At 41.8% G+C, this 27,233-nt stretch overlaps 1 protein-coding gene across 3 annotated transcripts in view; it reads right to left on the minus strand.

Annotated features, from left to right (window-relative positions):
- The window catches only part of ENTREP1 (endosomal transmembrane epsin interactor 1), a 133,627-nt gene that overhangs the window by 78,236 nt on the left and 28,158 nt on the right, over positions 1-27,233 (minus strand). For all 3 annotated transcript variants that reach the window (XM_077474968.1, XM_077474967.1, XM_077474969.1), the window contains exons 3-4: positions 16,997-17,107; positions 8,884-9,012 (exon numbers count right to left, since the gene is read on the minus strand). In XM_077474968.1, the coding sequence (XP_077331094.1) occupies positions 8,884-9,012; positions 16,997-17,107 (240 nt within the window). The remainder of the gene's footprint in view (positions 1-8,883; positions 9,013-16,996; positions 17,108-27,233) is intronic.

Genomic DNA, 27,233 nt, shown 5'->3' on the forward strand with positions numbered 1-27,233 from the left:
AAGTGAACCTGTGACATCTGCCAGGGTGGCCGGCCTGTGTTCCTATCCTGCAGGTTCCTGTGTGAGCTCCCACTGCTACAGCAACTGGTCTTCAAGCCTGACCCCTTAATTGTAACAATACCATTTGTTTGTACTGATTTGTACCACAAAAACAAACTGTTCGTTTTTTCAGATTTTTTTTTCTAATTCTTTATTTAGCTAAGGCATACGGTAATACAGAAACCAACACTGGTGTACATATAGTGAAACACTTCCACAAATAAAACACTAGTCACAACACCATATTGTCCTGAAGGGTAAACAAATAACTGAAGACCAGATAGCGGACCTCAGGATCTAGGAAGTCTCGGCATCTTGCACAACATTTTTGACGGTATACACCATTTTATTAAAAGTGTAGAAAGAGCAAGATTGATCCTGAGGGCCAAACAGCAAAGGAGAGCAACAGAAAAAGTAAAGAAAGAGAAGGCGGGAACCACCAGCCAATTTCACCATGCCAGCCTGGGGAGCCGTCACATTTACCTCCACTCCTAGGGGAGTTAAGTCACCAGCTCCGCATGCTCCTCAGAATAAACAAACTCGTGGGAATAAAACCATTTTTTTTAGGAATTTTTCACGAAGGCCCTCGTAGCCAACAAGTCCTCCATTGCATTCATTTTGGCTACCTTTTTCAACCAAACGGCCACCGATGGCGTTTGTGGCTGCTTTCAAAACAGTGGGATATAGCTCTTTGTGGCTGTGAGCAGGAGAGGTAAAATGGATCTCCTATAGATCTTACTTGGAATCTCACGGTGATGCAGGAGACAGAATGCAGGGGTCCGTGGTAACTCCTGATCAGTGAACTTCTGGAAAATGCGGTGGACCTCTGTCCAAAAGGGATGCAGAAGGCGGAAGAACCAAAAGATGTGGAGAAGAGAACCCTGTTCTTCCCCACACCTTCAGCAGAGATCTGAGCTCCCAGGGAACACCTTATGGATCCTCACTGGTGTATAACCACTTAACAACCGCCCTATAGCCGAATGACGGCTACAGGGCGGTTGTTTAACTATGGGAGGCCGTCATATGACGTCCTCCCAGAATTCCGCTCTCACGCGCCCCCTGGGGCGCGCACTCGAGAGCATCCGTGACCGCCGGGTCCTGTGGACATCACGGATCATGGTAAACGGCCGCTCATCGCGGCCGTTTACCACGTGATCGCTCCGTCAAATGACGGAGTGATCACTTGTAAACAAACCGGCGTCATGTTATGACGCCAGTTCCTCCCTCCCCCTCTCTGTACCGATCGGTACAGCGGAGGGGGAAGAGATCGGTGTCAGCAGCGCTGTGGGCTGCATCTGCAGTGCCCACATCGCTGCTCACCGAAAATTAACCCCATCATACCCTGCCATTACTCTGCAATACTCTGCTGCAATACCCTGCTGCAATACTCTGCAATACCCTGCAGCAACACTCTGCAATACCCTGCAGCAACACTCTGCAATACCCTGCAGCAACACTCTGAAATACCCTGCTGCAACACTCTGCAATACCCTGCTGCAACACTCTGCAATACCCTGCTGCAACACTCTGCAATACCCTGCTGCAACACTCTGCAATACCCTGCTGCAACACTCTGCAATGCCCTGCAACACCCGCCAATGCCCTGCAACACCCGCCAATACCCTGCAACACTCTGCAATGCTCTGCAACACCCTGCAATGCTCTGCAACACCCTGCAACACTCTGCAATACCCTGCAACACTCTGCAATACCCTGCAACACTCTGCAACGCCATACTCTGAGATACCCAGTCATACTCGGAGATACCCAGCCATACCCAGCCATAGTCGGTGATACCCTGCAATACCCAGCCATAGTCGGTGATACCCTGCAATACCCAGCCATAGACATCCCCCCCCCCCCACCGCCCTCCGGTGCTTCTACCGACTCACCAATACGATCAAAGCCAGGATCTTTTTTTTTTTTTTCAGGCTTCCCAGCTTAGAGGTGAGATGCGGGGTCTTATTGACCCCATATCTCACTGGAAAGAGGACCTGTCATGCCATATTCCTATTACAAGGGATGTTTACATTTTTTTTTTTTAAAGCGCCCCTGTCCCCATGTGCTCGCATGCAGAAGCGAACGCATACGTAAGTCCCACCCACATATGAAAACGGTGTTCAAACCACACATGTGAGGTATCGCTGCGGACGTTAGAGCGAGAGCAATAATTCTAGCCCTAGACCTCCTCTGTAACTCAAAACATATAACCAGTAAAAAAATGTGTTTGGCGCCATTCCACGAGCGTGTGCAATTTTGAAGAGTGACATGTTAGGTATCTATTTACTCAGCGTAACTTCATCTTTCACATTATGCAAAAATTGGGCTAACTTTACTGTGTTTTTTTGTTTTTTTTAAGCACAAAACGAAAAATTGCTGCACAAATACCGTGCGAGATAAAAAGTTGCAATGACCACCATTGTATTCTCCAGGGTGTTTGCTAAAAAAGCATATAGAATGTTTTGGGATTTTATGTAATTTTCTAGCAAATAAATTATGATTTTTACATGCAGGAGAGAAATGTCAGAATTGTCCTGGGTGCTCCAGAAAGCCTGATGGCGCTCCCTGCATGTTGGGCCTCTGTATGTGGCCACACTGTGTAAAAGTCTCACGCATGTGGTATTGCCGTACTTGGACGTAATAGCAGAATGTGTTTTGGGGTGTAATTTGTGGTATGCATATGCTGTGTGTGAGAAATAAACTGATAATATGACAATTTTGTGGAAAAAAAAAAGTAAAAAAAATCTTGATTTTGCAAAGAATTGTGGGAAAAAAATTACAACTTAAAAAAACTCATCATGCCTCTTACTAAATACCTTGGAATGTCTTCTTTCCAAAAAGGGGTCATTTGGGGGGTATTTGTACTTTTCTGGCATGTTAGGGTCTCAAGAATTCAAATAGGCCGTCAGTACTTCAGGTGTGATCAATTTTCAGATATTGGTACCATAGCTTGTGGACTCTATAACTTTCACAAAGACCAAATAATATCCACCAATTTGTACTTATTTTTACCAAAGATATGCAGTAGTATGAAGAAAAAATTACTAATCTGCTAAATTTTATAACAGAAACAAAGAAAAATTCATTTTTTTAAAGAATTTTCTGTATTTTTTCTTTTATAGCACAAAAAATAAAAAACCCAGCGGTGATTAAATACCACCAAAAGAAAGCTCAATTTGTGTGAAAAAAAGGACAAAAATTTCATATAGGTCCAGTGTTGCATGACTGAGTAATTGTCATTCAAAATGTGAGAGCACCGAAAGCTGAAAATTGGTCTGGTTATTAAGGGTGTTTAAGTGCCCAGTGGTCAAGTAGATAATGACACTGGGTCAGCACCTTAAATCAGGCCTTCGGGTGATTAGCGCAAATAGATGTTTTGCATGAGAAGAGAAGAAGTCTATCCACTTGCTTCTCCATGAATTGAAGCCCCAGCTCTTGCTTCCACTTAGATATATGGGGGGGTCTAAAGTTTGGGGGCAGAGATATTGGCAATTGGTAAGTCTGGGAGACTGCATTACGCATAGGGGACTGTTCCAGACACAATAGTTCAAAGGAAGTAAGTCGCCTCTGGAAGGGCTCGGGGGGGAGGGTAAAGAGCCAATGAAGTGAGCTAGCTGTACTTTTTGGCAGAAAGAAAGACCCACAAGGGCCGGGTCCTCCATGACTTGTTGCCTGGTCATCCACTGTTTGTTGGTAAGGCAGCGATGGACCTGGGATCTCTTGACCCTTTAGTTCCTGAAATCTCAAATTACTGATTCCGGGACTAAAGGCTGGATTCCCGATGATAGGGGTGAGCAGTGAAGGGGTTGGCGCGACGGAGAAGTCGCAGAAGGCTTTTTGGGAAATCCAGCACATCTCACCTACAGTGTGGTGATCTAGGATCCGGCTTGGCAAGTTCGTCTGGCACCAAGGCAAAGACTGAAGCTGGGTCTGTTCCACTTGTACCCACTGTTTCAGAGAACCATGACGACACCAGTCCAGGATTTGTGCCAAATGGCAGGACATCCGGTAAGGCCATGCCACCCAGTCATTTCCCTGGACACTTCTTCCGTAACCTCTGGGTTTTGCATCAAGGAATCAGTAAGCTTTCACATCCACTGTGTGGGGATGGGAGGCAGCAAGTCAATATCTACACTTACTGAAGCATGGTCTGAAAAAGTGATGGCGCAAATCGAACCGGATGTAACCCTGGACAACAGTGATTGGGGCATCATAAATTTTGGTGTAGGAGTCATGGGGGTGTGAGTAGAATGTATAATCCCTTTGATTCTGGTTCAATACCCCTCATACATCCACAAGATGGAAAGCATGGAAGTTCTTCTTTAGGCATTTCAGCGGCATATAGGAAATCTGAAAAGTACTTCTGGACATCCGGAAAGGGGGAAATAAGGAGGGGAATAAGAAAACCGGATTTCTGTTAGCAGATGACCGGTCCACCCGATTTCCATTTCCTATCCGGGGGGGGGGGGGGGGGTGAGACATAAAAACAAGGGCTGGACAGGATGGTTGTAGACCATGATAACTAAAGGTTTTTGAAATATTGCACATTCAACATTCACACTTTAAAGTGTAAATTACATTCCTAAAAGGCTTAAAAGAAAGTTAATACATTCTGTGTTCTATGTTCTATGTTCTTTGCAGATATACTGTATGTTACTTGTGTGTGTTTCAGTTTGATTTGTTAGCTGAGAAAGGCATTTTTTTCTTTTTTTAAAAGATGTTTATAGATTTACATTTAATGCTGCTTTAATAATATTACATTTGTAACACTTTATAAATAATAAATGTTCATTTGTTTTGAAAGCCTGTTTCATGAGACTATTCCTTTTTTTAAAAACCATATTATTGTATTATTATTATATAAAAACCTTAAAACATACATCAAATACATTTTGTAAAATAAGTTTTACCAACTTAAAAAAAATTGAGTAAGTTACAAGAAAAAATAAGTTAATGTCACTTAAAGAGGAAGTAAACCCTGATGGGTTTACTTCCTCTTTCATTCCCTGCAAAGGCAAAGCATAATGGACTACTATGCATCACATAGTAGTCCATTATGTGTCACTTACCTGACACAGGAGCCAGCGAAGTCACCACTGTCCCCTGTAGTCCGGCGCATCCATCTTCTCGTGGGGTCTCGCAGCTCCGCCGCTGTCATTCGGCGAAGCCGCAATGACGTCACTCCCGCGCATTTGCATGGGAGCCGGCACGCGCGGCATCTTCGTCATTGACGATGCCGCGCTCAGTGTATGACCCAGCTTGCCTAGACTACGCTTTGCCTGATTCTACTGTAGTACCTTCATCTGCAACTACAAGCATCAGCTAACATCTATCCTCATCTGCAGCGGTGAACTACAAGGTCCAGCTAGAATCTATCCTCATCTGCAGCGGTGAACTACAAGGTCCACCTAACATCTATCCTCATCTGCAGCGGTGAACTACAAGGTCCAGCTAACATCTACCTTCATCTGCAGCAGTGAACTACAAGTCCCAACAGACCTGCTCTGCTTAGACCTGCTCATGGTATGTGCTCTTGTTCTTGAACTCTTTGTATAAGCAGCACACCTGAACTGTTCCCTGCTCCTAGCCTGACCGTGTGTTACTGGCCAGATCAACAAAGCAACAACAGAGGGGAAAAAACCTGAATAATGCAGACCATACATGGTCGAATTTCAAACGAATTTTCTTTTCAAAATCAGAAAATTCGTTTTTTTTGTGATCCGATGATGCCACCATTGATTTTCGAAATTCAGCCGACCAAGCCTTCAATTTCACCTCATGTTGCTACAGCAAATAATTTTCTTGGCCGGGAATCTTCTTTTCTCTCTGTAAATTTTTTTTTTCCCCCCGTAAATTTTCTTTTCTTATTACATTTCTCGCACGATTCTCCCATCATTGATTAGAAAATCGTTTGTTTTTCAAAAAAATTCCAACATGTCCGATTCCTCAAATTTTATTTCCGCACGAAAATCGGCTGTTGCTGCAGCCCACTAATGGTGCGAAATTCATACGAAAATTCTTAGATACGATTTTCGAAAGAAAATTATTTCGAAATTCGAACCGTGTATGGCCGGCATAAGAAAACAAATGCAGTAACCACATCTAAGGGTTAGTAAGCTGCAATATAATATATTTTGGGTTTTGGGTTTAATACTGCTTGAAGGACAGGATAGGGTGATTAACAACAAACACATGAAAGGGTAGGCAGGGATGAAGATATACCATAATCCAAACTGGTGTACAAGTACGCCAGTACCAGAAAGATAAAAATGGACTCCTTCCAACCAAAACCTATAACTGTTTCTGAGGTTTAATAGTCACAATGTAACCCTGCCTAACCACTTACCAACCACTCTAATGCCGCGTACACACGACCAAACTTTCTGGCAGAAAAGGTCTGACGGTCTTCCCGACGAACTTTCGGCGGAGTTCCAACAGACTTCCAAATGAACGAACTTGGCCACACACGAACAGACTAAGTCTGTTCGAAAGTGCGTTTGTTTTGAACGTGAAGACGGGACTAAAAAAGGAAGTACAATAGCCAGTCGGACCAGCATTCAGACAAACGTTTTTCCCAATAGGAATTGAGTCCATCGCACAGATTTGAAAGATGTTCTATTTCTAGGTCCATCTGATTTTTTTTTTAATGAAAAACGATCGGATTAGCCCCTTTTACAAGTTAATTATTTATTAAAATTTTTTAACAGCCCTGTTTGGGGGCTTTGGTGAGATATTAGGGGTCTCACTTTTGAGACAGAGAAAGGGATGAGCAAACATTCCCCAGTACCCTTTTCTATAGCCTCAGCTGCACTGCAGGTGAATGAACAGGAGACAGAGGTTTCTGCATATTCATAAACCAAAGCATAGTAAACTAAAGCAACAGTTTACTATGATTCAGTTTTGAATGAACAGAGTCAATGATCAGTACAGATCACTGACTCTGTTCATTCAGATAAGAAAGGGACCTTCCCTGTTCTCAATCCTGACACATGCCCTGCAGCAGCAGACAGGAGAATTGAGCAGGAAAATTGGCAGTGTTGCGGTGGGGAGGGTGGGGGGCAAGGGGGAGCACACAGGGGGCCCAGAGAGCAGGGGGAATATGATGGACAGTTTGTGATGATTGGTGCTGCGTGAGGAGCTTTTAAGTGCTTCAAGGGGAGCTATAGAGGGAGATCAGTGCGTACTCGAGTGCCCAAATGGTCACTTCAGCTCTGCTAAGCATATATTAAGGTAGGGGCTTGGAGCTGCAGCTCCCATAGCCCCTATGTTAATCCAGCCCTAAATATAGCCTGGCCACAGAAGGAGGACCTATCCTCCAGTGATCAGTTCCCATAAAGGTCTCTGAAATCACACTATTCTCATTAGGGGGAATCTGTAGCAGAGTACCAGCATGTCCTGTCTGCTGATCATTTAGGGCAGTACATGAACCTACAGCAATATATACTTCCTTCCAAGGGGGAAAAAGGGGGAAAGCAATTGCTGAACTCTCACTGTTCAATGTGGTGACATACAGATGGGAGGAGTCTGAAGAAAAAACTTTGACTATAGCAAAGATAGAGCTGTCACGAATGACACATTCAATGCTATCCATTGCAGGGAGTAGGTCACCTGATCTTTCGCAGGTGGTGTTTCCAAATCTTTCCTGAGGTGAAAGCACCGCAGCAACCAGAAGAATATAATATTATCATATAGGAAATATACAAATCTCATCACTGTGATTTTTTTTTTTTTACATATTTTATCAATATTGAATAGATATACATAGAGTGATGGTGTTTTTCCTCTGTGTTTTGTCTATAGGTTTTTATTATTAGGTGCTGAGAATCAACACATCAACAAAGTATCCACAAGTGATTGTAAAAGGTGAAAAAATATACATTGTTGATGTTATTTTTAATGGGTGGAATTGTGTGCATTCCTTGAGATTATACTGCATTAGCGGGCTCTCCACACGTCCTTTTTTAATTGTCTACATGTGTTACCAGGATCTGTGTTGTTCAGTCGATGTGGTTCACAGCCTGAACCACATCCAGAGAATGGAGTTAAATTTTCTTTTGATGAACTCCCGCTGGACATAGGGACAGAAGAAATTATGTCATGTTGTAACATCAACATTGTCCTTGTGAAAAACAAGAAAAGGTTAAGGGCCGGTTCACACAGGGGGCGACGCGAGGCGACACGACTTGCCGTGCCGCGATCTGACAAGTCGCCCCCCCGTTCTGTACAATGGAACCGTTCTGAGAGGAGCGACTCGAGTCGCTCCGACTCAGAAAAAAGGTTCCTGTACTACTTTTGGGCGACCTCGGGGCGACTTGCATTGACTTCTATACAGAAGTCATTTGCAAGTCGCCACTGAGGTCGCGGCAGGTCGCGGCGAGGCAAGTCAGTGTCGCCTCGCATCGCCCCCTGTGTGAACCGGCCCTAAAGCAGCCAGTTTAGGCACATGACTCACAAAGGCGATGGCTACACCTTATGAGAGAGAACAGAACCCAGTGCCCAAAGGTCACGTCCAGGCTTTCCTCCCATGCTGGTAATAGGAGGGGTTATCCTTTAATAGCCTATAGGTTTTTCTTGCCAGTGTTCAATCCTCCTGTAGTCAGCAGCATAACCTGAAGGTTTTAAAAGCTTTCTGTGTCCCTCAATGGACTAAAAAGAAATAAAGACTTATACAGTCTCCCTCTAGTGGCTAAAAGTACATTATAGTAATAGTAATGTAGAGTCTCCCTGTACTGTATTGGCTAATAGTGTATATATTAAAACTGGCCCAAAACCTTAGCTAGTTTGACACATTTTACTTAAAAGGTACATAATATAACATTTATTATATTTGCCTGTTAGTGATACCTTTAATAAGAGATGAACTGCATTACAGGAATGGATCATGACAAGCTTCAGAACATTTCCATTCTCAGGGCACTTGTTAGCGTGAGATTCTTCACAGCAGACACACATTCTTCCTTCCGCCAGTCCTACCTGTAAAGACAATCTGTAAGTCAAAGTCTTCCTTAAAAAATGTGAGTATAGTCTACTCGTTACAAAAGCCTGGAGAGGCATATGGTATAAGATCCTTGCCTTTTTTTTTTGTCAGTATATGGAAACCACATATTTGCTGCAGCCTTCCTATTAAAATGATTTCCCTGGGTAAGTAAAGTAAAAGGCAAGTGAATTTGACCTTCTGCTTTTAATCTCTCATGTAGCAATACGCTTTTGAATAAATACACGGCTTTGTATTTAATATTTTATAAAGTCACAGTCTCATTGTTAGCTCAGAATACATAATTCTCCACTAAAATGTATTCCTAATAAAAAGAACATTTACATTTTTAACAAAGGAAAATTTATGATACAGCCCAATTTTTAAACTCTACACTAAAACTACATATTAGGAACTACATAAAAGATAATGCATAGACTGTATTTTGTGCCTATTAATGCTATTGTTATTGATCCTCCTAATTCTAAATGTTGAGATAAGCGAGACTGTTTTCTTGTTCTAAAACATTGGCATAATATACATGAACGTTAGTTAAAGAATATTTATGGATCTAGCTTCTGGATTTCTAATAAACAAATACACTCTGTCAGATATTATTAGTCAGCACATGGGCTTAGTGGTTAGCAGTTCTGGATTGCAGCACTGGGGTAATTGGTCCAAATCCTAACTGCGACACTACCTGCATTAAGTTTGCATGTTCTCCCTATGCTTGCTTGGGTTTACTCCAGTTTCATTCCACATGCCAAAGACATGCTGGTAGATCAATTGACTCCTCACTATACTGGCCCCTATATGTGTATGTATGTAAGATAAAGAAAGTAGATTGTAAGCTGCTTGAAAAAAAGGACTAATGTGAATGTACAGTTTATGTAAAGCACTATGTAATACTTATAATAAATAATACACCTTATTTAACCCTTGCCACTGCGTGTACACATATACAATATCTCACAACAGTGAGTACACCCCTAACATTTTTGTAAATATTTTATTATATCTTTTCATGTGACAACACTGAAGAAATTACACTTTTCTACAATATACAATGCAACAAAAGTGAGTACACCCCCTAAGTGAAAATGTCCAAATTGGGCTCAATTAGCCATTTTCCCTCCCGGTTGTCATGTGACTTGTTAGTTTTAAAAAGGTCTCAGATCTGAATGGGGAGCAAGTGTGTTAAATTTGGTGTTATCGCTCTCAATTTCTCATACTGGGCAATGGAAGTTCAACATGGCACCTCATGGCAAAGAACTCTGAGGATTTGAAAAAAATAATTGTTGCTCTACATAAAAGATGGCCTAGGCTTTAAGAAGATTTCCAAGACCCTGAAACTGAGCTGCAGCACAGTAGCCAAGACCATACAGCTGTTTAACAGGACAGGTTCCACTCAGAACAGGCCTCACCATGGTGGACCAAAGAAGTTGCGGCAAGTGCCCAGCGTCATATCTGGTGGTTGTCTTTGGGAAATAGACATATGAGTGCTGCCAGCATTGATGCAGAGGTTGAAGGGGGGGGGGGAATCAGCCTGTCAGTGCTCAGACCACACACCGCATCACATTAGTCTGCATGGCTGTCGTCCCAGAAGGAAGCCTCTTCTATACATGATGAACAAGAAAGCCCGCAAACAGTTTGCTGAAGACGAGCAGAGTAAGCTCATGTAAATACTGGAACCATGTCCTGTGGTCTGATGAGACCAAAATAAACGTATTTGGCTCAGATAGTGTCAAGCGTGTGTGACGGCAACTAGGTGAGGAGTACAAAGACAAGTGTTTCATTCAAGTGTGACTGCCTACAGTCAAACATAGTGGTGGGAGTGTCATGGTCTGGGGCTGCATGAGTGCTGATGGCACTGGGGAGCTACAGTTTATTGAGGGAACCATGAATGCCAACATGTATTGTGACATACTGAAGCAGAGCATGATCCCCTCTCTTCAGAAACTGGGCCGCAGGGCAGTATTCCAAAATAGTAACGACCCCAAACACACCTCCAAGATGACCACTGCCTTGCTAAAGAAGCTGAGGGTAAAGGTGATGGACTGGCCAAGCATGTCTCCAGACCTAAACCCTATTGAGCATCTGTTGGGCATCCTGAAACGGAAGGTGAAGAAGCACAAGGTCTCCAACATCCACCAGCTCCGTGATGTTGTCATGGAGGAATGGAAGGGGACTCCGGTGGCAAACTTTGAAGCTCTGGTAAACTCCATGCCCAAGAGGGTTGAGGCAGTGCTGGAAAATAATGGTGGCCACACAAAATATTGCCACTTTGGGCCCAATTTGATCTATGTGTATGTATGTATGTATGTATGTATGTATGTATGTATATATATATATATATATGTGTACACATATATACACACACACACCCACACTATTATATCAAATATTATTTTTTATTTTATTTATTTCTTTACTATTTTGGGCCAGTTTTCCTTTGATAATAAAAAAATAGGAGCTATCCATTATCATTTAGCATCAAATGTGTGCATAACTCACCTGGATACACACAGTAATTGTGATGATACAGTATGTACAGTTTTACTAACACATGTCAAAGTTGCAAAACTGTGTTTAGGCATTAGTATTTATTTTACCCTCCATCATGAAGGGGTTTAAGAATGGTATTTATAACATCTATCATTTGCACATAAATAATCTTGGAAGATTTAAGAGTATCCATGGTCTGAATTTTTAAATTCAACAGCTACATACCTATATGAAGTAAATTTCTTATGTTTTTTTTGCCTGAGAACAAGGTCCTAGCCAACTATAACTAAATGGTGTTACCGTATATACTCGAGTATAAGCCGAGATTTTCAGCCTCTTTTTTGAGGCTGAAAGTGCCCCCTCGGCTTATACTCGAGTCACCGCTGTCTGACTGCTCGATCAGCGTATCGAGCAGACAGACGGCGGACATTAAAATTCAAAAGCCGCGCCTCCTTCTCCGCCTCCGCCTGTGATAGGCGGAACACTGAATTTCCCAGCAGTCAGTGTTCCGCCTATCACGGACATCCGTTCATTCTCATACTACGGACGAGTATGAGAGGATGTCCGTGATAGGCGGAACACAGGCTGCTGGGAAATTGAGTGTTCCGCCTATCACAGGCGGAGGACGGAGGCGCGGCTTTTGAATTGTAGAATGGCCGCCGAGAAGAGCGGCGATCCATCGGCACGACACGGGACGGAGGAGGCACGGAACGGAGGAGGCACGGGACAGAGGAGGCACGGGACAGAGGAGGCACGGGACAGAGGAGGCTCGGGACGACGGCGGCTCGGGACGGAGGCTTGGGACACAGGTAGGCTGGACACACACACAAGGCTGCACGGACACACACACACACACACACACACACACACACACACACACACACACAGGGATGGATGGATGGATGGATGGATACACACACACACACAGGGATGGATGGATGGATGGATGGATACACACACACACACACACACACAGGGATGGATGGATGGATGGATGGATACACACACACACACACACACACACAGGGATGGATGGATGGATGAATACACACACACACACACACACACAGGGATGGATGGATGGATGGATACACACACAGGGATGGATGGACGGACACACACACATGGATGGATGGATGGATGGATGGATGGATGGACACACACACAGGGATGGATGGATGGACACACACACAGGGATGGACGGACACACAGGGATGGACAGCCATGTCTCACCCTCGGCTTATACACGAGTCAATAAGTTTTCCAGTTTTTTGGGGGTAAATTGGGGGCCTCGGCTTATATTCGGGTCGGCCTATACTCGAGTATATACGGTATGTTTAATATTCACCTCTTTTAACGAAAAAACCTATTCAATTCAGGTCAATTGTACTGTCATTTAATACCTACAAAAAATAGTTCCAATATTTTAATTAAAAGAGCACTCTGATCAATTAGAGTACCGATGATAACATATTTATAGTAAACCTACCTGTATATAATGACTATTTTATAGACAGCAAGCTTGCCCCTGACCTCCTTGCCAACGTGAGTGTCAGCCACCACCTTAAACTTCATCCAAAATTTCCACCTTGCCTATGTACAAAGATACTTATGCTAACAAGGACTGTTTTAAAAATTTGATAGAGTATGGGCACAGTAGATAGGAAGCGCCACCACTGCTTTAATGCCTGATTCACTTTAATGCTGTTTAATTGTATCCTGCTGGCAAGTTGCCTGTTCTGGTGAACAACCCTACGTTTGTGAATGCTATATATCTGTTTCGATGTATGAGCTGCTGAAAGGACATCGCATGGGGTACATCTGCTTTTTTTCAGCACGAGACACACACTCACACAAGCTGTAGTTGGCGGTTTAAATTACGGTTTTGTTTGATGCATGGTGCCTTTATTTTCTGTATCTTACACAAGTTGGTGCACCACTGTGTGGGCCACACTGCCTGAAGTGTTTTGTGCTATAATGGAAAAAAAAAAAACTACTTCTTTCTCAACTTTTTACTAGCTTTTTGGACGTGTATTTTTTTGTGTCAAATAATTGTTTAAATTTGTAGTCGAATTTAGGAGAAAGGGCTTTATTGTTCTTACTCTACATGACAGATATCATCACAGGCCAGTAAACAATTATATATCGTAGTATATATATATATATATATATATATATATATATATATATATATAGTGTGGTAGTTTAAGTACTTTTTTGCTGTTTAGGAACAACACGATGGGAGCGTGAGTTCCTCTTTAAATGGTCGAGGAAATAATACATTAACGCACTTAATCTATTCTTCCTGTAAGTAAAGTGCTCATTATAATGCAAGTCAGCTAATGGCTAACAGGAGATGAAGGTCTGCTTGGTCCAACTGGAAAAACAATCACAATATAACATGTCTTCACAGGATGCTAGTGAGCCCAACATTTACATCATGAGTGCTTGAGTACGGAAACCATGTACAGTTCACATTGTTAATTGTTCATTTTTATTGATGATTTTAAGGCACAGCGCCACAACAATGACAACAAGATGTCTGGGCTGATGTGTCTGCCTTACAGTTTATAGACTTATGATGTTGATATAAGTATGCATTATTTATTCCCAGTGTCCAGAGAGTAAATTACATTTTATATATACACACATTTATATTTTATTTTGTTTTTCTTTTTTTCATTTTATATTTTATGTTTAGCTTTTCAGGAAGATTAGGACGCTATTTAAAACTGTCACATAATAAGAAAATTACAAATTAGATAGAAATATAACCCTATAGATATACTGCTTACTGTTAGAAATTGATAGTCTCCTTTTTTGTGTTCAGTCAATATTTTACCGCAGCAATGCTTGTTGCCTGTTCAGGTCTAAAGCTGGCCTTGGAAAAAAAAAATTGATAAACCAGCAAGTTGAACAAAAGCAAAGACAAAACAGATACCTCCATCCACACAAGGGAGGTGAATGGAGGAATCCTCCCTTCTGGGATATTGTATTTTGACAGCAGGAGTCTCCACTGTCAGAATACACTGTTCAGTGACAGCAACCAATTGGCTACAGCTGGCTGATCAGGAAAAGTTTTCCAACAAGTCCATTTGACAGAAGTTGCTCCTGCAGTGTCACTTGTCATCTGGGAGGTGGAAAGGAAGCAAATAAACCTGCTTTAATAAGAAAAAAGCCAATGCTCTATCAAGTTTTCCTTAAGGCAAAATAAATAAAAGAAGCAAAAAAATGGGAGCATGTTACTTTTTTTGACACGACAGATCATTAATTTAGCGTTAAGTGTTCACAAGCATTTCAGCCAGGTTTCTTGCTTTGGGCAATTACAGCACTCACTTTTTAGTAAAGGTTGCTTTAGGCTAAATTCACAACTTTAAGCTTATGATTGCAAGTGCTAAAAAGCCGTGTTTAATGCACATTAGCACACTGCATGGTAAAACTGTGAATGTACATCGCCATTAATTCATAACTTCATCTTGCCAGTTGCCTAAAAAAATCCAGATCATAATTCTTTGCAATAAAAAGAGCAATTATACTCATCTCTTCAGCTGCCTATGTCTCCTACCTTCCATTTCAATGTGCAACCTCAGCCAGGCTCTTCAGGCTCTTCAGAATTCACCACTTCCAGGGGTGTCCCCTGCTGTACATTGTAGTTTCACCTGTAGACCCCTACACTACTACAGGACATTGCAATGAAGTAGGGCCAGAGAAAGAAAACCAAATGTCTTGGGGGCATGGTACAGACATCTGAAACCCCCCAGAACAGAGGGAAGCTGCCTTAGAAGGGTGAACCTTGTCAAAAGCAGCACTATCTAGGGGAGACTTAAAGGGGTTGTGAACCCTCATGGTTTTTCACCTTAATGTATTCTATGCATTAAGGTGAAAAACCTTCTGTGGTGCTGCAGCCCCCCCAAGCCCCAGTTTTACTTACCTGACCCTGATCCTTCTCCGGCCGGGAACAAGCACACCAGCTCTAGCTGGTGTCTCATGTCCTGATTGGATAGATTGATAGAAGTGCAGCCATTGGCTCCCGCTGCTCTCAATCAAAACCAATGATGCAGTGCCATGGGGCGGAGCTGAGTCCCGCATTCTGTGTGAATGGACACAGATGTGGGGCTCAGGAGCGTGCCTGCACGGTTGTCCACCAAGGAGAGCACTTCTCCAACATGGACACTCGATGCAGGGAGGAGCCAGGAGTGCCGCTGAGGGACCCCACTGTGCACAAATAACTACACAGTGGAGGAAAGTATGACATGTTTGTTTTTGTTTTTTTTATAAAATTACCACCCAGCTTCCTGCTTCTTCATATTCTGAGGATATATTTTTCCCTAATCTTTTACTATTTTCCCTGTAAGATTAGCAATGTCTATAGTAACAAGGAATTCAAGCTCAGGTTATAATTTAAGAAAAGCTGTAGCACAGCTTTCTAGTGCTGTCTTTGGCAACACAAAGAAGGTAAATTTTTTGAGCTGCACTGGAGCAAGCTGGTTACTTACTGATAGACAGTTAACTAAGATTCCAGGCTCAATTCTGAACTTAATATGGGGATTTCATTCAAACTATCCAAACCACAGCAAACAGACTATGCGGTTTTGTTTGGATTACTATATTGTTTACATTAGATGACAGTCTTCCAATAAGGTGTGCTTGTGAATAAAAAGAGAAATTGCTGTTCCATTCTCCCAAAAATGTTTGTCCTGTCCCCTATGAGGTTTGCCAAACCTTACAAGAAACTGCTCCGTCATGTGCTCACATCAGCAAAATTTCTCATATCTCTTAGCTGAAAAGAAAACAAAGCCACCCACCTCAGCCGCCTTGTATGCCAGAATCAAAGACATAGAACTCATGGATAAACTAACATGATAAACTAGAGTCCCATAATCATTTGTGGAAACTGCGGCATCTAAAAGAGTTCCTGCCCCAATGGCCCTGCCTCTGATCTCGTCTGATCTCGTCTGATGACAGGGCTACCCCTTTTCCCTCTTTCCCATTATCTTTCCTTACTCACCCTCTGTACTTTCTCATCTGTGATCCCTCATTTTTCCTTTTTTCTTTTCCCGTCCTGACATCACTAAATACCTGATACTTCAGAAACCAGGACTCCCCTTATAGGTTTCTTTGAACCTTTACTCAATCTCCATGACATGACCATTTACTTTACGCTATCATTGTTGGAAACTTAATACAATGTCTTCTCCTCCTACTCAGGGATGTTCTTGCTGTTTTATACTTTGTATAGCTCACAGTATTGCAGGTTAGAAAACAACGATGTGAAGTAATGTATTTCATGTTTGTATTGTCTTTTATACAAATAAAAAAAAAAAAAAAAAGCCGATTGATAAAAAATAAAAAAAAGATAAATAAGCAGGAAATAAAGCACAATTCTTAACAATCTGAGTTGTGTTCACACATGACTATGATAACCATTCTTAATCAAAAGTTACCATTTTAATTTAAAAGTTAAAGAAGTTGGCTTACCACTTGACAGCTGGGAACACTGGACACAAATTGTGCACCTTGACATCCTAAGATGAAGCCGGCCAAGTTTAGAAGGACGCAGACCACAGACAGCATTACAAACAGGTTGACCTTGTATAAGGAAAAGGACAGTAAGTAGGATACATGTCTACAGCAATTTTACATAAGATACTGTTTTTTTTCTCCCATTTTGGGAAGAACCACTAAAAGGATAAGAGACAGACTGAGGGATTATTTTAATAATACTATCAAAGGTTAGGTTCACACTATTGCGGTTACCCTGTGGCCCCATGTGCACGAGCAAAGCAGCTTATTCATTTGAATGGGCTGCTTATAGAAAATGCAGGTTCTTACACCTTTTCCAAAATTTCAGCCGCAGGGAAACCACATAGTGCTATGGGGTTCCCAGCAGGAGAAAATTCCCCATGTGTATGAGTGCCATGAAGAATTAATGGCACCCCCACACATCTACTACCAGCAGCGCATTTTTGTGGCAGGTGTGGGAAAGTGTGCGATTTAAATGCAGTCCCACACATGCAGAAGTGTGACCGTAGCCTAAGAGGAACATGTATGTAGAAAAACACTTTGTGGAGCACCATGACCTAAATGTATCCTCAGGGATTAGAGGAAATCCAACCTGTTAAGAGAAGAGAGCTTTTTTCCCTACAGTTGTGCAGGAGAGAGATGAACCAGAGTTTTACACTGTGCAGAAGAATTCATCATGGATTAATCCATTAATGGGACATTACATTTTAAATGATGTGTACACTCTCCTGCACAGCTGAGGAGGGATCTGTTAATGGATCTTTATTTCAGACAGAAAACGGTCAAGTGCTTGTTAAGAAACTGGTATGAGTACAATATACCAATGATGTATTTTAGATACTTTGCTGTAGTGCATGTAAATGCTCATGTTTTAGCACTTCCTATGCTTTCATTTCAAGTAGATAACTTGCCAGAGATAGATGGAGACGACCTATCTTAGGGGTGGGCGATACTTTCTGAATTAAATCACTTAATGTTGGAGCACTTTAGTATGAAATGTGCAGGGCCTTCTTTAACACTGAGAAAAAGGGGCAGCTGCCCAGGGCTCAGTCATTGTTGTGGAGCCTCCAAAGCGGCTGCCCCTTGAGCCAGCACTGTCCGCAAATAGTTTTCCTGGTGTAGCGGATCCTCGTTGCCCCCCCGCTGACTGTGCTGTGATAGGGAAGAGCTGAGCTGCGGGTTGTCTGTGTAACTACCCGCTCACGACAGGAGTGGGCTCTGTGTAATCCCTGCTTACCGCCTGTTTTTTCTACTGCCAAGTTGTAGACACAGAGCGGACTCTTCCCCCCCCTCCTGTCAATCCCCTGGGGGGGTAATTAATAAAACAGAGAATGACCACAGCAGGACACTGTGATCAAGGCTCACTACCTGCTCTGTGTCTCCCCCCCCCCCCCCTCCCTCCTAGCAACAGGAATGGACCAATCAGCAGGGAGGAGCATCATGGGACATGTATTTCCCAGAGACAGGCTGCTCATTGAACAAAATGGCAGATGAACTACAGCCCCCATCTAGCCAAGCTTTGCAGTAGTAATAAGGAAAGAACCAGATTTTCCCAGGCAAAGTTTGCTCTTCCAGTTGGCTACCTGGGCAGGGTGTGTGAGAGGACCGTGCCGGGGGACACCATCTGAGATAGAGCCTGTGCCAGCAAAAGCTCAATGCCATGTGTGGGACTACCAGAGAGTACAAAGTGTGACCTGAGTGTGAAAGGATGGAGCTGCTGCCAGAATAAGTACCTGCAATGCTGCCTACCAGAGTTGCTACAGCCAAAGCAGAGTGAGCAGGCACCTGATCAGAAGGATCACTGCTGCTGTGTCATTGGGTCTGGTGAGATAGCCTTGTGGCAGCTACTTGTTACCACCACTATAGACTGAGCCGTTAGGAACTACCTATCAGCTACCCTATAGCTCCAATACTGCCTGCAGATCCTATTGACTGCTTTAAAGCATGCCAACGGTTACAGGGCCCCAGTGCTTAGCCAGCTTTGTTTGTTTTTTGTGATGCTGGGCTGGAGAGCAAAATTGCATGGGGGAGGTACCCAAGAAAATGTTTTTCCAGGGTCCAATCAGTATTAAAGACAGCCCTGGAAATGTGTCACAAGAAAGTCTAAGAGATCTAATATACTTTGTTGTATTGCAATTAAAGTTTTATGCAGCGAAGATCGGTTTGTGCCTTTATCTTTTTGAACACATACATTAGCAATACATGGATTGGCACCCATTGTAGCAGAAGCTTTATGGAATGATCTGGACCAGTAACTGCATTTCTGTGTATGAACATATTCATATGCGTCTTCTGCACATACAGTTCTGTACCATACCCTCTAAGCCCTTGTACACATGATCGGACATTCCGACAACAAAATCCATCGGATTTTGTCCCAAAACTGGTGTTGCATACACACAGTGAGACAAAGTTGTCGGAAAATCCGATAGATCGTAACGTGATGACGTTATTTCGTTACGACGGGACTACGTTCAGGCTAGTAGCCAATAGCTTAGGTCTAGGAAATTGATCTGAGCATGCGTGGCACTTTGTCCGATCGGAATTCTCTACAAACCATCGGACAAAGTCCGATCGGATCATGTTGTCGGAAAATTTTATAGCCCAGCTCTAAGCCCTTGTACACACGGTCGGACATTCTGACGGAAAATGTCCGATTGGACTGTGTTGTCGGATAATCCGACCGTGTGTGGGCTACATCGGCCTGTTTCCATCGGACTATCTGACCGACAAAGTTTTAGAGCTGGGCTATAAAATTTTCCAACAACATGATCAGATCGGACTTTGTCCGATGGTTTGTAGAGAATTACGATCGGAAAAAGTACCACGCATGCTCAGATCAAATTCCTAGACCAAAGCTATTGGCTACTAGCCTGAACGTAGTCCCGTCATAACGAAATAACGTCATCATGTTATCACGTTATGAACGATCAGAATGTCCGACCATGTGTACAAGGGCTTAAATTTTGTCGGTCGGATATTCCGACGGAAACAGTCCGATGTAGCCCACACACGGTCGGATTATCCGACAACATGGTCCGATCGGACATTTTCCGTCGGAATGTCCGACCGTGTGTACAAGGGCTAACACTTTTGTCCTGCACATACTGCCTGCTGTCATACCCCCTGCCATTCCTCTCCTGTACATACTGACCATGGCCTTCCCCTAATATGCCTGTCCTGTATACATCAAACCCTATATACTCCACTTCTATGCATACCACCATACCCTCCAAAATCTGTATATATTTCTATATCATAGAAGATTTGTGTTTTCCAAAAGGGAAATATAAATCTCCTTTCATGCAGGCTGAATTTTAAATCAAGATTAAAATACTGTTGCACACATATCACTAATAATTTATTTGTGCAAAGGTTCCTAACAACTGCACTTCAGTGCAAAATTGTCCCTGCTGAAAGCTAACAATGCATCTATTGACAAGCAGGATTTGTCCATGAGCACATATCGTATAGCAAAAACACTGGTCATCCCCACACCAGAAGACCCGTGGAACGTTTAACATGTATCTACTTGTAAACTTTGACTTCTGAAGGGATTAGTCACTCCATGATCATCCACCATCTGGAATCTCCTGGTGTCAAATGGCAACCTTAGGATTTTTGAACATTTTAATTGCTGGACAGACTGTGATGATTGTATGATGTACTAAGAAATCCTGCTACATTAGGCATGTAGACTCCATTATCTGGGTTTAGAATCTAGTGATTTAGTGAGCTAAACTACATAAAAGTGCAGCTGTAGAGCCTTAACAATCTGGGTCATGCTGATATAGAATCTACATCAGACACATACACAGTGTGCTGACAGACACAGTACAGATGAGTGTCTGGTAGAAAATCACTATGACATGGAAGAGCTGCTAAAAATCAAATCAACACTGCAATCAGGGAGACATAAACATTCTACAACATAATTATGAATAAGTCTGACAGCTTTACAAATCTGTGGGAAATATAGGATGATTTCAGTCCTACATAACTTCCACTTCACTCTAACCTAAATAAAGAAAGAATGCAGATATATGACTTAAATGCTCATGCTAGTTACAGACTATTTTACCACTATAGTTTCTCATTAAAGCGGGCTGATCAATAATTTAGAAGCATAATTACATTTTCTTATAATTCACAAACAACAGCAACCGCATATTTAGTAACAAAATTTTTTTATCGATAAAAGGAGTGTGTTTTGTGTCCATGCAGGCCAAAATAACAGGTTCCCTTTACTCACCTCTTCCCAACAGTTCATATTTCCTTTTCCTTCCTTCTCTACTTCCAGGTATGGAGTATGTGACTCATTTCCCTGTCATGGACAGTGCTGGTGCTTGATGATTGGCTCAGTGCTTACACATCCTTTGCTTGCTCTCAGCAGCTGAATGACAGTAGTGTGGGAGCAAGGGAAATAAAAGTATGAACCGCTGAGGAAGAGGTGATTGAAGTGAACTTGTTGCTTTAAGCAAAGCACACATTTTCTTTAAAGCTGACTCTAGAAATAATATTTTATTTAACTTCTATTGGTGAAGCTTTTGTTACATCTATTTCTTCATATCTCACATCCAGAGGGCTGATGGGATGCAGAAATATATTGTAGTAGTCTGTGCTAAATACAGTTAGCACTAGTTTCTTCTAGGTGCTGCTTGAGCAACTTGCCTTCTGTATACTAAACATTGAGAATCCCTTACACAGGGTCTGGAAAACATTCCTGGAGTTCTGCTTTATGGTCGATTTCCAAGCGTATTGGATGCAGAGCAGCACTCAGTACAAAAGTTGAGGCAAGGCTCCTCTGGTTGCTAAAATGCCCTTAACACTCAAACACATCAGCAGTCATGGCCAAAACATGTTCCTGTGAAAGCAAATCCAATTTACTGTGGGGGGGGAGCAACATTTTAGACAATAAGATTGGTTGGCTAGGAAATATGGCAGATTCCACAAGTGCACAAAAAAAAAAAAAAAAAAAAAGACTGTTAACCAGCCTAATCCAAATCAGCAACATCCAGCAATAACCGTCTCCAGTCTACGACTATCTCTGCACTTGTGTGATATTGCTGTAGTATAAGCACAGCCCCTGTCTTGTCACATTCGGCTACCCATCACATTTTGCTACCCGCTGGAGTTTGTATGCACGACACCGCCATATGCGTTTCAACACAGGGCCCTTCGCTTCGCTCGCCACGCTTCGGGCACGGCTTCGCTTCACTTAGCATAATTATAATCTAACTCTATGTCCACTTGGATGGTGGGGCTTGAACCTGGACTCAGGGGTGGAAAGCATATGGTGGCGTTGTGCATGCACAGTCCAGTGGGTAGCCAAATGTGATGGGTCACCATATGTGACAAAACACCCCCACAACAGTTACCCCAGAGCCTGCCATGGCTAGATAACTAAATACTGCCTTCCCCACAGCTACAGTGCTAGAACTTATATGCTTGAAGTGCCCACACTCAATCCAGACTCCTACAGAAAAATTACATCAAGTTGATTTAAATCACAATTTAAATCAAGATTTAAATCAGTAGTAAAAAGGCTTGATTTAAATCAACTCGGATTTAAATAAATTTTTAAAGAGCAACTGTCATCTCTGTCCTGCAGTGGCTCCTCCTCTGACCCGCCGTTGAGTCACCGACAGTCCCATTCATTTTATTGGGACGGCTGGTTATGCGGCACTGACACAACAAGGCGAGGGATGAGGCAGCAGCAGATGAGGGGATGCCCACTAACAGGTGCTGCTATGATGGATTTGAAATGACAAGTGTTCTTTAAATGTAAGGACTTATTCTTGCTGGTAGTTAGAATGTTTAATATTTGCTAACAAAATCCTATTTAGAGTTATAATCTGTCAGGTTAGTAAAACAGCGATATTAGAACCGTTTCAATCATACGGTTTGCAGTGTACATTGTAGATTTGCAAAACAACAGGATAAAGGAATATTCCTGAAATTTGTTTTATCTCATGGTTACTGTGAAATTGTGTGAATGCATCAATGCAGTGCACGTTATCTCAGTTTGCAGAGCTTGGATTTATTAAATGAGTTTACCAAATATGTAAATATTGCAAAATATACAACCTCATGCTACATAACCAAGCTCCATTTCATGCTGAATAAACTAAACTACTAACGTATCTTAAATAGAAAACTAGGTTTAGATTGCTTTTGGAGTAAAAATCTTTCTATTAAAATTAAGTTGATAAAAAAAAAAATCTGTTTAGTTACTGGAGAGCAAGAAGACCGCCTTAGCTATTTGTTGAGAACTACAAGCCATCTGCCGCAATGGAATACCATAGTTATAGTTCCTTCATTCACAGAACTCTATGAATGAATGATGCAGACATGTGGGCGGAGCCTTGCACAGCTGCACTTTTAAAAAAAATTGAAAGCGGGTGTGGGGATCAGAGGGGCAGGCAGGTGCTCTTTGGTAACACGTTTTAATAAAGGTGACCAACTTTCCCTTCATTTCAATATCTATCCCCATTAGATTGTAAACTACTATATATATATATATATATATATATATATATATATATATATATATATATATATATAAAGAAAAATATAATACATACAAATTATTGATAATAAGCGTACCTTCATAATTGTATCTGCCATACAAAATAATTTCTTCCATATCAACAAAGATGTAAGATCTAATTTTTAAACCCCTTAAATTATGAAATAAAAAAACGTTGAATTTGGCAGTTAATGGCAATGCCAGCAATATTCTTTACTGCAGGCTTTGTAAACTGATCATTATTAATTTTACTAAATTGTATTATTTAATATTATTATATTATTTTGTATTGTATTTTTTGGGTTCTGAATTCTGTGCTCCTCTACAACTATAACTCTGGACAGCTATGCTGTATTGCTGCATTTGTGATATGAGCTTAATTAAATTTCACCTCTGACTTTCCTATTTTTCCATGCTTCTATTTATAGTTTCATCTTTTCTTACAACAACGTCTAGCAGAACATCTAAAAACATTTTTAAATGCAACCACCAAAAACATCCTTCAAAATATGAGAGTACTAAAAATAAAAATAACAGTTACTAAACAGCAAATTGATAAAAAAAAAAACACTCTCCTCAGGTCACATGTGTATATCTTTTTAACTGATAATATTTTTACTGTTCCTATTTTTCTTGTAAATGTTTAAAATTTAAAATAAACATTTATTTAAAAAACAAAACACATCCCTTGCATATTCCTTCTGTGCCTTTCAAAAACTGGAATGGAATCCAGAAAAAGAAATGCAAAAAAAGATACAGTCATAAAAAATCAGCTTGGATCTCCTTTAGATTTGCCAACAGCTACTTAGTTCAAGGGCCTACCAAAATCATCCATTCAATTTATATATGCTCAGGTAGGCCCTCAATTTTCACAACTTTGAAGGCTTACTTCACCTTGTGGACCATGATATGAGACACCTGGATCGTGAAGTGCTTCTCCCTGCAGTCTTTTGTTTGAATTTGGCATGGCTGTGCCTGGCTCTGTCCACATAGCCACCCCATCCATTCACAAGGATATCACAGTAGATCTCAATAGAGAGCAAGTGTGGTGATGTTACAGCACTTGTTGTCTATTGTTTACCTCCTCCAGCCCCATAACGGCAGGTTAGTACCTTCGTACGGACCTGGGGCTGGGGGTAACTAATGCAGAGGCCTATGTATTGCCCTATGACACTGATCGCAGTTTCAATGCTCTGCAGTTCTAAATGCCAAACATTAATAAATGCATTTTTATTTTTTTTCCGATTTATCAATGTGGGTGCAATTATTCATTTTTCAAACTGTGAACTGTGCCTTTTAAAGGAAAAGTGCATACTACCGGTAATATTATAACATGTCTGACCAGTGTAAAGCCAAAACTTGATTTTTACTTTGGATTGCATGTTGAGGGGTAAAATCTTAAAAAGGATGTTTTTTTACCATCTGTGTAAGAGTAATTCCCAGTGGGGATATGAACACCAATAAAACCTGGCACAAATTCTAATCCCTTTACACTGTATCCAAAACAAAATATGTGACAACACTGAAGAAATTACACTTTGCTACAATGTACAGTAGTGAGTGTACATCTTGTATAACAGTGTAATCTTGCTGTCCCCTCAAAATAACTCAACACACAGCCATTAATGTCTAAACCGCTGGCAACAAAAGTGAGTACACACCTAAGTGAAATTGTCTCAATTGGGCCCAAAGTGTCAATATTTTATGCGGCCATCATTCTTTTCCAGCACTGCCTTAACCCTCTTGGGCATGGAGTTCAACAGAGCTTCACAGATTGCCACCGGAGTCCTTTTTCACTCTTCCGTGATGACATCACAGAGTGGATGTCAGAGACTTTGCACTCCTCCATCTTCCATGAGGATGCCCCACAGATGCTCAAAAGGTTTTAGGCCTGGAGACATGCTTGGCCAGTCCATCACCTTTACCCTCAGCTTTTTTAGCAAGGCAGGGGTCGTCTTGGAGGTGTGTTTGGGGCCATTATCATGTTGGAATACTGCTCTGCGGCCCAGTCATACTCTGCTTCAATTTGTCGCAGTACATGTTGGCATTCATGGTTCCCTCAATGAACTGTAGCTCACCAGCCCCAGACCATTACACTCCCACCACCATGCTTGACTGTAGGCAAGACACACTTGTCTTTGTACTTCTCACCTGGTTGCCGCCACACACGCTTGACACCATTTGAACCAAATAAGTTTATCTTGGTCTCATCAGACCACAGGATATGGTTCCAGTAATCCATGTCCTTAGTCTGCTTGTCCTCAGAAAACAATTTGCAAGCTTTCTTGTGCGTCATCTTTAGAAGAGGCTTCCTTCTGGGATGACATCCATGCAGATCAATTTGATGCAATGTGCAGCATATGGTCTGAGCACTGACAGGCTGACCCCCCACCCCTTCAACCTCTGCAGCAATGCTGGCAGCACTCTATTTACATCTAATTCCCAAAGACAACCTGTGGATATGATGCTGAGCACGTGCACACAACTTCTTTAGTCAACCATGCGGAGCCCTGTTCTGAGTGGAACCTGTCCTGTTAAACCACTGTATGGTCTTGACCACCCTGCTGCTGCTCAGTTTCAGGGTCTTGGCAATCTTCTTATAGCCTAGGCCATCTTTATGTAGAGCAACAATTTATTTTTTTGAGATCCTCAGAGAGTTTTTTACCATGAGGTGCCATGTTGAACTTCCAGTGACCAGTATGAGAGAGTGAGAGTGATAACACCAAAGTTAACACACCTGAGACCTTGTAACACAATTTGGACATTTTCACTTAGGGGTGTACTCACTTTTTTTGCCAACGGTTTAGACATTAATGGCTGTGTGTTGCCTTATTTGTACACTGTTATACAAGCTGTGCACTCACTACTTTACATTGTAGCAAAGTGTAATTTCTTAAGTGTTGTCACATGGAAAGATATAATAAAATATTTACAAAAATGTGAGGGGTGTACTCACTTTTGTGAGATACTGTATCTGTGTGTGTGTATATATATATATATATATAAAAATACACACACATTATATTACCAAAAGTACTGGGACACATGAACTTTCATGGCATTGCAGTCTTCATCGATAAGCTTCAATATTGAGTTGGCCCACCCTTTGCAGCTATAACAGCTTCAACTCTTCTGGGAAGATTGTCCACAAGGTTTAGGAGTGTGTCTATGGGATTGTTTGACCATTCTTCCAGAAGCGCATTTGTGAGGTCAGGCACTGATGTGGACGAGAAGACCTTGCTCGCAGTCTCCACTCTATTTCATCCTAAAGGTGTCGGGTTGAGGTCATAACACTGCACAGACCAAACATAAATGTATTTTTATTGGATTTTATGTGATAGACCAACACGAAATGGCACATAATTGTGAAGTGGAAGGAAAATGAAGAAGAAAGCCACTGTTCAAAGAAAGCCATAAGAAGTCCCATTTGCCGTTTGTGAGAAGCCAGGCTTTAGAGTCTGCAAAAGATGTGAGACTGGGGCAGAGGTTCACCTTCTAGCAGGACAACGACCCTAAACATACAGCCAGAGCTACAATGAAATGGTTTAGATCAAAGCTTATTCATATGTTAGAATGGTCCAGTCAAAGTCCAGACCTAAATCCAATTGAGAATCTGTGGCAAGACTTGAAAATTGCTGTTCACAGACTCTCTGCATCCAATCT

Source organism: Lithobates pipiens, unplaced genomic scaffold (genome assembly GCF_037356315.1).
Source record: "Lithobates pipiens isolate NorthernLeopardFrog02 unplaced genomic scaffold, aLitPip1_a1.2 Scaffold_13, whole genome shotgun sequence".
Classification (NCBI taxonomy): Eukaryota; Metazoa; Chordata; class Amphibia; order Anura; family Ranidae; genus Lithobates; species Lithobates pipiens.